Here is a 12,677-nt window from a genome sequence, read left to right as displayed (position 1 = left end):
GTCAATTCATTCATTCAATTGTATTTATTGACCGCGTACTGTGTGCAAGGCACATACTAAGCGCTTGGGAGAGCACAATACAATGACCAACTGACACATGCCCTGGTCACGATGACCAATGAGGATGGAGAACAAATATTCAAATTCCCTTTTACAGAGAAGAAAAAGGAGGCGCAGAGAAGTGAAGTGAACTGCCCAAGATCACAGAGCAGGCAAGTGTCAGAGCTGGGATCGTTATTATCATTATCACATAGATTAACTGGCATCCGGGCCCACTGCTCGTTCCAAATGGCCCCATTTTCCCTCTTCTTCCCACTCTTCAGGACCACACCCGTACTCAGTAAGAACTGGTATCACTGGAATCAGGCCCCAGCTCCTCATCCCAACCGACCGAGGAATCTCCCTCCCAGACGGGAACTCTCCGACCTGCCATCCGTCTGTCGATCTCCCCTGAGAGTCAGCACCCCCTCGCTCCACCAGACCCGGCCTCCCCCTTCAGGGCTCACTCACTCTCCCACACTGGAACCACCCGCCCTGACCAAAGGAGTCACCTTCCCCACCCCCTGCCACCGCTTCCTCCCTCCAGAACCGGCCCCTCTCTGGAACCAGGCCCTCCGGCACAAGAGTCGCCTTCCCCCATTGAAACCTCCCCTTCTCTCTCCCCTGCTAAGCTCTGCCCGCTCCCCGTCCCCTTGCCCCCATCTCCCACCCTCCTTCCCCCTCACCCCCAAGGGCCAGGTCGGGCCCTCCCTCTATGTCACAACTGTCTCTGTGACCCGGCTCTGGGGGCTCGGTCTCCGGCTCCATAAGTAGCGTGGCCCCGCCAGGATCCGGACACGGGGACGGCGGGTCCAGGAAAGGACGCCCACGTCCGCACGATGTGGGACATCCTGGAAGCCCTCCTCTTCCCAGTCCTCGCCACTCTGTGGGGTCTTCAGTGGCCTCTCCCGGACGAGGTTTTCACCATCATCTTCCTCGTGTTGCTGCTCTGGGAGATCCACTGGGGCCACCTGAAATGGTTGACGATGGAAGAAATAAGCGATAATGAGGTAAGGACCCCGATGTGACACCCACCCCCGCCTCCAAACACCCAGGGCTCATAGGCTTTGGAGAAGTGCAGGCTTCCCAGTCTGCTTGCTTCCTATCCCCCGTCTCTCCTCCTCGCCTGCCCACCCTCAATCTACCGTGTGGCGGGCGTCCAGAGCCCCAAGTGAGGACCGCGGTCCCGTCCTCCGCTGCGATCCCTCTAAACCGGAAGCTGGTCATGGGCGGGGCCCGTGCCCGCTCATCCGGTTGTATTGTACCCGGCCGAGCGCTAAGTACGGCGCTCTGAAAACGGCAAGCGCTCAATAAGTACCGTGGATTGATTGATTGCCCGGGGCCACTGCAGCTCACAGGGGTCTTTGGACCGGGCCTTGGGAGTCGCCTGTGCCGGAGACAGGCTCATCCTCCTCCGGTCCAAGTCCGCTCCCACTCTCAGCCTCCTCGCTGGCCCACCTCAAATCTCATGGAACGGAGTCAAGGGCCAAGATCCCCCTTCTCGTGAAGGGAAGATCTCCTTCGAGGGCAAAGAAGGCAGAGACAGCCAGGGTTGGGAGCGGGGAGAAGGGAACGAGAGCGAGTCAAGGTCTTCGGGCTTCGGGCCTAGCGGAACCACGGGAGCCCGGCCCGAACCCCTGCTAATCACGTCGCCCCTTTCCTTTGTCAGCGTCGTCCCGATCCGCAGCCGGAGGACGCGCCGGAAAAAGGTACCGTCCCGGCCTTCCCTCTTCCGTTATCCGTGCCGCTGTCCCCACCTCCGAAGGCCGGAGTTCCGGGGTCTCCTCTCCTCGTCGTTTTTCTAATGGCGTCTCTTACACGCTACCCAGCAGATCCTAGTCTAAGCACCGGAGTAGATACAAGCTAAGCGACTGGGACACGATCCGTGTCTTAGCCCCTCACGGTCTCGGTCCCCAGTTTATAGATGAGGTACCTCGAGGCACAGAAAAATGAAGACGAGAAAGGCAGATGGGAAGCAATATCGCCTAGCGGACGGAGCGAGGGCCTCGGAGTCGGCGGGACCTGGGTTCTGATTCCCACTTGGCCTCTTGTCTGCGGAGCTCCCTTTCAGTCCCAGAGCCCCAAAACAGAGCCCTGCTTTAGTGGGGCCTTGATGATCTCAGGACATCGGTTGGAGGGAGGATGCAGGCGGCATCTTTTCTCGGGGGGGGGCGGCCGTCGTTCCATCTTCCCTAGGGGTGGGCCTGGCGGGACCCGGAGGGTGGAGAGCCAGAGCCCCTGGACAAATCCCGGCTCCCAGTAGCGAGAAAGGGTGGGTTCCCTTTCCAGGAACCCCAAATAACTCGTTCTCTTGGTTTCTAGTTCTGAGGATGTTGGAGATATGTGACCAAATTCTCCAGGAAATTCTGCATCTCCTGAGAAGGTGACCCATTGATTCTTTTTTTCCGGTCCCTGGGCCCTCGCCCAGGCTCTGAAAATACCCAGGGTGGAAGACGGAGCCTGAGGAGAGGGGGACAGTGGCGGGGCGGAGTGAGGTGGGAAGAATGCGGGCACTAACATAACGGTTGCTAAGGGGCTTTTGGGGGATGATAGGATGCGGGGGCAGACCTCGTGGGTGGGCACAGGCGTTGTGACAACTGGGCCCCGCTTGTGAAGCAACAGAAGCCCAGGCCTCGGGACTCCTCTGAGGGAGGAGTCTGTCGCCCGGATCAGAGTACGTCACGTCTGGGGCTCCCGCCTCATTCCCGATCCAGGGGATCCCTCGGCTCCTCGTCCCTGGGACTGTGGAGGGACTGCAGATAGACCCGACGGAGAGAGGCTGCACGGGGGTGGAACGGGGACCCCATTTTAGGAGGTGAAACCGTTCGTACCATCTGAAGGGGAAGAAATGTAAACGGTGACGGGACTGAGAGGGCCAACGGGCCAGAGGGATCAGCCGGTGGAATGCCCTGATGCCCATTTGACAGGGACGAGCATCATAATCGTAAGGATGACAGTTATTGTTAACCCCACACAGCGTGCCAAGCATCGTGCTGGAGTAGATACAGATGAATCAGATGGGACAGGGTCACGTTCCACGCGGTGCTAACGGTCTAAGGAAGAGGGAGATGAGGTCGTCGACCCCACTTTTAGAGATGAGCAAACTGAGGCCCAGAGAAGATGTGACTTGCCTGAGGTCACGCAGAAAGCAGTCGTCCGAGCCGGATTTAGAATTCAGGTCTCCCGGTTCCCAGGCCTGGACTCTTTCTCCCGGAGCTCCCGTCCTCTGCTCAAGCAAAGACGGGTGGGTCTTATCGCGAAAGGTGTCTGAGGAAGGGCCTTTCCACCACTGACGGTCCGATGCCCGGCTCTGCCACATTCTCTCCTCCTGCCGTTCTCCGTCGGACAATCGCCTCCATCCTTCCGCTGCTCAGATCCGGATGAGAGTTCCTAGGGCTCGCGGCTCCGGCCACCTCGACGTCGTTCGAGTCCCGGTCCCCGTCCCGTCGGCCGTGGCCCCCGGCTCGGCCTGCCGGTCGAGGCGGTGGGGATCGTGGGTGGGGATCCCTCGAGAAGGGAGAGTGAGGCCGAGAGCCAGTTACTGAGGCCCCGGGGCCCGAAAGCCCTCAGTGACAGGACTCTGTTTCCTTCAGTTGTGACGAGTGGCCGTTTTTTCACAGGCACAACCCGGACACGTCGTCCGAGGAATCGGACTGCACCGTCTGCCGGCGCCGTAGCGAAATAGCCCGGGGCCGGTCAACGGAGGACGGCACTTTCCGCTCCACGGACTCACCGCCCCTCACCGGCAAGGAGAGGGCGACTCGACCCCAAACGTCCCTTCGTGGATGCAGGGGCTCAGAAAGTCACCCTCTCCGGGTGAGCGGTCTGGAGCCGAGAAGTCACCCTCCCCGGGCGAGCGGTCCGGGGTCAAGAAGTCACCCTCCCCGGGCCAGCGGTCCAGAGTCATGGATTCACCCTCCCCGGGCCGGCGGTCCGGACTCAAGAAGTCCCCCTCCCTGGGCCTGCGGTCCGGGGTCAAAAAGTCACCCTCCCTGGGCGAGCGGTCCAGAGTCATGGAGTCACCCCCCCCGGCCAGCATTCCGGAGTCAAGAAGTCACCCTCCCCGGGCCAGCAGTCCGGGGTCAAGAAGTCACCCTCTCCGGGCGAACGGTCCAGAGTCATGGAGTCACCCTCCCCAGGCCAGCGGTCTGTGGTCCAGAAGTCACCCTCCCCGGGCCAGCATTCCGGACTCAAGAAGTCACCCTCCCCAGGCGAGCGATGAGGGGTCAAGAAGTCACCGTCCCCGGGCGAGTGGTCCGGGGTCAAGAAGTCACCCTCCCCAGACGAGTGGTCCGGGGTCAGGACCTGACCTTCTCAAAGGGGCTCAACTGGCTCAGGTGAAGGAGGTTCAGCAGGTGCAGCAGCCAGTCTGCCCGCTCTCTGGCCAGAGGAGCTCAGAGGACTCACCTGAGAGAGTCCTCAGGGTCGTGTACCCGGCACCGGAGGAGTCGTGGATCGAGCCCCAGACCTCGCCCCAGATCCCTCACCCCTGCCGGGCCTCATTCCTCGTCCCCAACGGCCGCGGAGCCCGGGGGCCTCTCGGCTCGGCGGAGCGCTCGGGGCAGACCACCGCCACCCGCCCAGATTGCCGGCAGAGAGGGGGCAAGGTGGACCCGGCGCCATCTTCCCGGAGGGGAATCACCCCGAAGGCCGCAACCCGGACACCCGCAAGAGCTCCGGGCCCAAGAGGGGAGAGCGGGTGGGCCCCTCGCCTGATGCAGGGGCCGGTTCTCCCGGCCAAGAGAGCTCCAGCCTTTCCGCGGGGCCCCCGCCCGCCGGAGTATGGGGCCACGGGGTGCGGGGCGTCACCGGCGGACCCCACGAAGGCCGCACCCCGAGCCTCCCCGACGGGAGAGAGAAGACCGCGGAGGAACGGATGGCCCAGTGGCACCCGCCGCACGGGAAGGGGGTCGTCCCGTCCCTGGTGAACGGCGGGAGAGACGCCGGCGCCAGGCACCCACCGGCCCCACCTCCCTCACCGGCCCCCCCAGCTCTCTCCGGCCCCGGACATCCGGTCCCCGCCGCGCCAACCTCCTCGCCTCCACGTGCCTCGCCACCGAACCCCTGTAACCCTGGAGGACTGTACAGGAGCGTGACCCGAGGGCGCAGTCCATCCCCGGAGGTGAGCCGGAGCGCCGGAACATGGGAGACCCGAGGAAAACCCGCTAAGCCAGGCGGCCTGTCGGAGGACTCCCCGGAGGCCCTGGGATCGGCCTCGTGACCGAGGCACGCCGCTTTCCACTCCGGTCTCCCGTACGTGTGTCACCTAGTCGTGACTTGACCGGCGTCCCCAGCGCCGCCCATGCAGCGGGCCGTGTGAGCAGAGGGCCGGCCCGCCCCGATCGGTGCCTCCGATGGGGCTCGGGGGAAGACGCCCTTCGAGCCCATCCCAAACACCAACCTTCCAGCGAAAACCATGGCTGGGCAACGTTCCCAGGAATCCTCGGACCGGGAAGGACCCGGTAGAAACGACGCAGGGGCCCCGGGTCCAGAGAGAGAGGGGCCGGGTCATCCGAACCCCCGCCCCGCCAACTCATCCCTCCCCCTGCCCGGGGCTGCAGGCGTCGCCGGGACCCCAGCCGCACCCCAGAGAGGGGAGAAGCACGCCAGCCAACACCACAGCGGACCCCTGGTGCCTGCACTGCCGGCCTTAGAGCTTAGAACCCGGGCCTGGCTTGGACCAGCAGGACACACGGATGACACCGGGGGACGTTCCCGGGTGGGTACAGGCGTGGATCGGCTCAATCTCCAAACGTCGGACCACGGAACCGGGCCCCACGGATCTGCCGAGAGACGCCTCGGGGGAAGGGACGAAGCCGAGCTCCTCCTCGTCTCCGGCGAACACCGGGCCGTTCTCCCCCGAGGGTCTCGCGCCCCGCGGGTGGGCTTCTCCAGTCTGCTGAGTCATGGGTCTCAACCCTCTCGACCTCCGAATCCCCCGAAGGACGTCTTCACGGGACCTGGGCCGAATAGGGTCGAGGACCCCTAATCTGCAGGACTCCGAACTGCGGATGGACCAGAACGCGGCTCGGGCTCGGGGGAATCGGCCCGTCCCCTCCGAAAGACGGAGTCTGGCAGCGTTCAATGTCACTGTCTATTAAAGGCAGTCACCTCTCTGGGACAGGGCCGTGTCTTCCGTGTCCCCGGGCTGGGTCGCGGGGAAGCGCCGGAACTCGGGACCCACGGGCGGCCGGGTCCGAGAGCTTCTGCACTCTGCGGGGAGTGGGGTCTGTCCGTCTCCCTCCTCGTGTGAGCGGGAGTGTGATGCTGTGGAAATCAGGCGTGGACAGTTGTGGGGATGGTCAGGCGCGACCCGGACCGATCCCCGGGGCCTCAGCTGGAGTCGAGAATCCGCAAGGCCCGGTGGACCGGACGCGGGTTCTAATCCTGACTCCTCCGCTCGTCACGGGGCGACGCTGGGCGGGTCGCTTCACTCCTCTGGGCCTCCGTTCCCTCCTCTGTCAAATGGGGACTGAGAATGGGAGTCCCCCGTGGGATGGGGACTGGGCCCGACCTGATTACTCCCCACCTACCCCGGCACCTAAAACAGTGCCTGGTACTTAGCGCTTAACGAGGACCAGAGAGAGGAAAAAAAAAACCGTTTTCCCGAGCCGACACCGGCTGGCCCAGGCCCCGTGTCCCCCACATTGGCCGCGGAGGGGTAGCTCAGGCTCGGGCAGTTGAGACTCGGGGAGAGGAGGGCTTCTTTCTTGGATCCTTGGTCAGGGACGGTTGCCGGGCTGCGGCCTCGTAGCCAAGTTAACCGGCCCAAGATTCTTCCCAGGGTGCACTGCGGCCATGGAACCCGTAACTCCCATCGCCTCATTCCAAGCCAGTGCGGGGTCTGTCAACTGTCCACTGTGCTCTCGCTAGTGTTTGGTACAGTGCTCGGCACGCAGCCAGCCCTCAATAAAGAGCGTCGACCACCACTGAATTAAAAACCATCTTTTTAATCAGTGATCCCGGGGACCGGAGATAGACTTCCCAAGAGCCCCAGAGTCAAGACGAAGCCCTTGAAAGAGTGGGAAGGGCCCGTCGGGCCTCTGCCAACTTGGCCCTATTTTGCACCGAGGTGGACCGGCTATTCCTTTGGAAACCTCACGGGCGTGTTTTTGTATTTCCTTGCAACGACGCTGAGTACATGTTTGTTCACTCTCCTAGAGAGCCGCTCGCTCCCCGCCCCGCGGGACCTAAGTAAATATCCTTATACTCTACTATTTCTCTCCCATCTGTCATTCAGTTGTCCGTCTGCCTCCCCGGCAGACAGATGTCAACTGTCTGCCTCCCCGGCTAGCCTGTAAGGTTTTTGTGGGTTTTTGGGTGGTACGCTCCCAAATGTTGAGCACGGGGCCCTGGACACACGGTGAGTGCTCGGCAAATACTACTGATTGATTAAACCATTGCTTCGAGTTGGTAGATGTGATTCCCGACCCCAAGAAACTCACAGACGAAAAGTGGAAATTGCTGGCGACTCCCTAGTGCGGCCCACTCGGGAGAGCACAGACCTGGCTTCTAATCCTGGCTTCCCCACTTGTCTTCTGGATGACCTTGGGCAAGTCACTGCACTTTGCCTGGGCCTCAATTTCCTCATCTGTAAAATGGGACTACGATCCACTTCCTCCTATCTAGACTCTGAGCCCCTTGTGGGACGGGGACTGCGTCCAATCTGGTTATCTCCTACCTAGCCCAGTGCTTAAATTCAGGGCTTGGCACACTGCCAGCACTTAGCGAGTATTATCATTATTATTACTATCACTGAATGCTTCCCGGTAGCAGAGCAGGATACTAAACATTTGGGAGAGTACAATCCCAAAGAGTTGACTGACACGATTCCTTAACCGCAAAGAATCTATAGTCTAGAATTGATGTTGACTTCCATTCTGGCCCACACACTTCTCTCCAATAATGCTGATTGGGATATATGGTGAAGACCCCTCATCGTAACTTCAATGTAGGGTATAGCAACACCTGGTCCTGACTTGGCTGTGAAACAAACGGGTCCCAGGATGTTCCAAGAGGGAGGATAGGATATGGCCCCATCTGCGTAGTCTCAAGATGACATATATGGCTGAGCTTATGGTCCCGCTAAGATAACCCCAATGACCCCCCTATATCCTGTATCCTTTCACTGTCACTGGGTAGAATTTTCGCGTCTAGATTGTACCCTGAAGGATCAGCCAATGATCTGGAAGGAGTGGGTTAGGGGGCGCCGGGGTTGGGGGGGGGTGCGATTAGGGCCTATAAAAGAATCTGTATCTTCCCTCCACGGCGCGCTCCCCCTGACACTGAGAAATCCCTCAGTGCGTGTGTGAGTCGCCCTTTCTCACGAGATCGTAATAAACTCCTTTTCTATTTCCTACCTAGAGAAGCCTCTGAGATGTATCGTACTGTACCACGCAGTTTTGGAGGTTCCACCGAGATCTTTCCTCGCTTGGAGGGATCGCTCCCACCAAGGTCCTCGGGCAGGTACCCACCGGAGATTTTCCGGTGGTCCTTGGATCTTGGTGGTGGGGATCCGCTCTGGCTGGGAAAAAGATCTCGAAGAGAGGAACTCGGAGGAAGTAGGCAGCGAGACCAAGAGGAGCTCCGACGGTGCTAGCGAAGACTGCCAGCTGTGAATTGAGGTCACGTAAGTTGTGCGCACAACCCGGGTAGGCAAGATCCAGTGAGTGCTGAATTTTCCGGGCGAGATCTGGTGAGCCCCTGGGTGACCTGGGGTAGGGAAATGGTGGGAGGGGACAGCCTAAGGGGTTCGAGTCCTTAAGGCTCCCGTTCCTAACTGAGGGGATGGCCTAAGCGGTTTGAGTCCGTAAGGCTCCCGCTCCCTTAACTGAGAATTCGGTGAGATCGGGTGAGTCCTTTGAGGACAAGAACTCGTGAACCATGGGAAAAGAACAGTCTAAGGTCGCTAACGCGAAAAACCCTCAGGGTATCCCAAAGGATAGCCCTCTTGCGAGCAGATTGGAGGATTGGGATGAATTACCAAAATATAAAGGGAAAGATAAGAAGAAAATGATAAGATATTGTATTGTCTGGGGCGGCATCTCACTCGGAGGGAACGTATTCTGGCCAAAGTACGGATCCTCCGAGGACTGGGTATGCCAAAAATTCAATTTGTATGTTAACTCAAAGAGTCCATTCAACCCGGAAGAGAGTGAATATGCAGCCCTACGGTTGCCAGCGTCGGGTCAATTTGTATCGGCAGAGCAGGGGGATGAGCCCAGAGGGGAACCAGAAAAACCCAAGCCCCGTCCTTGGGACCCCCTCCTTTCGCTACCACCACTTTACGTTCCCCCACCGCCACTCCCTCCTGCTTCTGAGGGACCGGCACCTCCTTCCGCCCCTCTCCTGTCCTCGGACGGAGGAGTGGACGGCAATTTGATGAATTTCGATCCCTCCGCCTGTCATGGTACTCTTAGGAGGGAACTTAGACAACTGGTTAAGGATCAGGAGAATTTTCCCTTCCCTTCCAAGACTAAGGTAGAAGCCTTCCCCCTAAGAGAGGTTCCTCTAGCACGGAGGCGGGGGGGAGGGGGGGAGGGGGGCTGGGGTTCGTAAGCACCTCTACAGGTAAGAGGGTTCAAGAAGGAAATGAAATCTTTACTGGAGGACCCTGTGGGTTTGGCAGAACAAGTTGATCAATTCCTCGGGCCTAACACCTACACCTGGCCAGAGTCAATGTCCCTCATAGGGATCCTTTTCACGGGAGAGGAACAAGGGCAGATAAGGAGAGCTGCTATGAAAGCTTGGGAGGATGCCCATCCGTGAGCCCAAGGAGGGCCTCGGGGGAGTCCGAAATTTCCCCTTCGGGACCCGGGGTGGGATCATAATAATGCAGTCCATAGGGAAAACGTGAGGGATTTAAGAACAGTGATTATCCAGGGAATTGGAAACACAGTTCCCCAGAGCCAAAACATGAATAAAGTGTCGGGGGTAAAGCAGGAAAGAGATGAGACCCCCCCCCATGGTATCTCCTGATGGCAATTTGCGGCGTCATACCGTTACCCGTTTGTCTCCCTTGCACGATACAGTTAATAGCCAGAGTGGTCCGGGTTTCTCTCTCTAAAATGGTCCGGCTAGAAGTTAAAGCAGGAGGGTCAACGGGAATGATGATCCTAAAGAGACAGGGGTGGAGCCCAGTAGAACAGGAGGACAGAATTGAACCAGATGGGTCGGAACTTGAGAATGAGATAGTGGAAGAAATGCATCGTAAATGGTGTGAGAGGTCTTCAGTGGACAAATAAGAGGAGGGAGTGAGTGGGTTATATGGTGAAGACCCCTCATTGTAACTTAAATATAGGGTATAGCAACACCTGGTCCTGACTTGGCTGTGAAACAAACCAGTCCCAGGATGTTCCAAGAGGGAGGATAGGATATGGCCCCATCTGCGTAGTCTCAAAATGGCATATATGGTTGAGCTTCTAGTCCCGATAAGATAACCCCAATGACCCCCCCATGTCCTGTATTCTTTCACTACTGTCACTGGGTAGAATTTTCACATCTAGATGGTACCGTTGAAGGATCAGCCAATGATCTGGAAGGAGTGGGTTGGGGGGGGGGGGGGGGCTGGGGGAGGTTGCGATTAGGACCTATAAAAGAATCTGTATCTTCCCCCACAGCGCGTGACACCGAGAAATCCCTCAGTGTGTGTGTGAGTCGCCCTTTCTCGCTAGATCGTAATAAACTCCTTTTCTATTTCCTACCTTGAGAAGCCTCTGGGTTTTACCGTACTGTACCACACAATGCCAACCCGCTCGTTGTCCCTCCGTCTCGTCCCTTTCACTCCTTGACCGTGCCCTTCCCCTGACTTGAAATTCTCCCTCCACTTCATATACGACAGGTCACCACTCTCCCTGCTCTCAAAGCTAATCTCATCCCCTCCAAGAAGCCTTGTGTGACGGGGCCCTCATCTCCCCTAACACCCCTCTATCTTCTGCATGGCCTATCGTGCCAAGGTGGACCTGGGCACCGGCTACCCAAAGGTCAAAATGCCATCAGTGACGTAACCTCTCTGGCCAGAGGAGGCAGGACGGGAAGATAGGTGTCCCTCACCTCCGTGCCCACCCAATAAGGTATGGAAGGGAAGGGAGCGGAAGGGGGCGGAGATTGAACGGGAAGGAAGTGGGGACCACCCAAACCAAAGGTAATAAACACCTGTTGCCTCTGGTGCTCAGGTCTCTCTGGGAAGGTCACAGCGGTAGCAACACTCCACCCACGTGTCTCACCCTGTCCCGAGCACCAGACGCCATTCTGCCACCGGGAACAACGCACAGAGAAAGGGGTCGCGGGATGGGTGAGTGTAACACATGACTGGGTTAAATGCATAAGTGGGTGATGTATGAGTGTAACGCATAACTGGGTTAAATGCATAAGTGGGTAATGTATGAGTGTAACGCATATGTGAGCTTAGTGTATAAGCGGGCAATGTATAAGTGAGTATAATGCACATGTGGGTTTAGTGCTTAAGTGGGTAGCGTACAAGCGAGTGTAACGCACGAGTGAGTGTAACGCATAAGTCAGTCTAAGGCCTAAATGGGTTCGGCGCATAAGGAGATTGAAGGCTTAAGTGGATCCCTCCCAAGTGGGTGCGCACATGGTGGGAACTAGCCGCTTCACCACGTTGTGAGTAAACCATTAACGAGCTCTTCCTGGGCGGGCCCCGGTGACCGCCCACACTCGAGTAACATACTAGTGTATTCCTCCCATCAGGGAAGCTTTAACACCAAATTCCTCCCAAGGGGAAACTTTAACACCATATTTCCCCCAAAAGGGGAGGCCGATTGTCGCGTCTAAATAATTAATTCAATCCGCCCCGCGGAAAAATTCTATACAAAACTCAGGTTTTCCATCCCCAGCCTCTCTCTCTCTCTCTCTCTCTCTCTCTCTCTCTCTCTCTCTCCGCGCCAATTCCGAAAGAACCTGACCCCGGCGACGGGTGACACCTATGCACTTGGATCTCAACCCCTTAAATTCTTAATAGTAACTCCTCCTCCAGCTCCACAGCACTTATGGACATATCTGTCATTTATTTGTCTCCCCCTGTAGGCTTTAAGGTCCCCGTGAACAGGGTACGTGTCTACCAGCTCTGTTACGTTGTACTCTCCCAAGGGTCTAGTACAGTTCTCCGCACACGGGAAGCACTCAATAGTATTTATAGTAATTATAATAATAAATTGTGACATTCTTAAGCACTCACTATTGCCAAGTGCTCTACTAAGTATCGAGGTAAATACAAGATAATCTGGTCCCGTGTGCGGCTCGGAATCCCATTGGGAGGGAGACTGGATTTTGAATCCCCATTTTGCAGATGAGGGAACAGAGCGGCACGGAGAAGTGAAGTGCCCAAGGTCACTCAACGGGTACGTGGGAGAGCTGGAATCGATCGATTAATCAAGCGAACGATAAATGTCATTGATTGACTGATGGTTCTTGGCAGATGTTCAGATTGAAAGAAAATTAGAGAAGCGGCACAACCTGATGGATGGAGCACGGGCCTGGGTGTCAGAGGACTTGGGATCTAATCCTGGCTCCGCCACTTGTCTGCCGGGTGACCTTGGGGGAGTCACTTCACTTTTCTGTGCCTCGGTTACCTCGACTGGAAGATGGGACTTAAGAGTGTGAGCCCCATGTGGGATGGG

At 58.0% G+C, this 12,677-nt stretch overlaps 1 protein-coding gene across 1 annotated transcript; it reads left to right on the top strand.

Moving 5' to 3' along the window:
• The first annotated feature begins 731 nt into the window (after positions 1 to 731).
• On the top strand, positions 732 to 6,160 carry LOC103171039 (basic salivary proline-rich protein 3-like). Its single transcript, XM_007671308.3, has 4 exons — positions 732 to 1,049; positions 1,709 to 1,748; positions 2,362 to 2,422; positions 3,660 to 6,160. The coding sequence occupies exons 1-4, from the start codon at positions 879 to 881 to the stop codon at positions 4,378 to 4,380; spliced, it is 993 nt and encodes a 330-aa protein (XP_007669498.2). The 5' UTR covers positions 732 to 878; the 3' UTR covers positions 4,381 to 6,160.
• The last annotated feature ends 6,517 nt before the right edge of the window (positions 6,161 to 12,677 follow it).

Source organism: Ornithorhynchus anatinus, chromosome 9 (genome assembly GCF_004115215.2).
Source record: "Ornithorhynchus anatinus isolate Pmale09 chromosome 9, mOrnAna1.pri.v4, whole genome shotgun sequence".
Taxonomy (NCBI): domain Eukaryota; kingdom Metazoa; phylum Chordata; class Mammalia; order Monotremata; family Ornithorhynchidae; genus Ornithorhynchus; species Ornithorhynchus anatinus.
This window is presented reverse-complemented; position numbering and strand designations above follow the sequence as displayed.

Bases quoted from the DNA above. Each gene is read 5' to 3' on its own strand.
- LOC103171039 (XM_007671308.3), top strand. From the start codon at position 879: ATGTGGGACATCCTGGAAGCCCTCCTCTTCCCAGTCCTCGCCACTCTG. The intron at 1,050-1,708 runs GTAAGGACCCCG...TTCCTTTGTCAG, and splicing joins AAGAAATAAGCGATAATGAG to CGTCGTCCCGATCCGCAGCC. The intron at 2,423-3,659 runs GTGACCCATTGA...GTTTTTTCACAG, and splicing joins ATTCTGCATCTCCTGAGAAG to GCACAACCCGGACACGTCGT.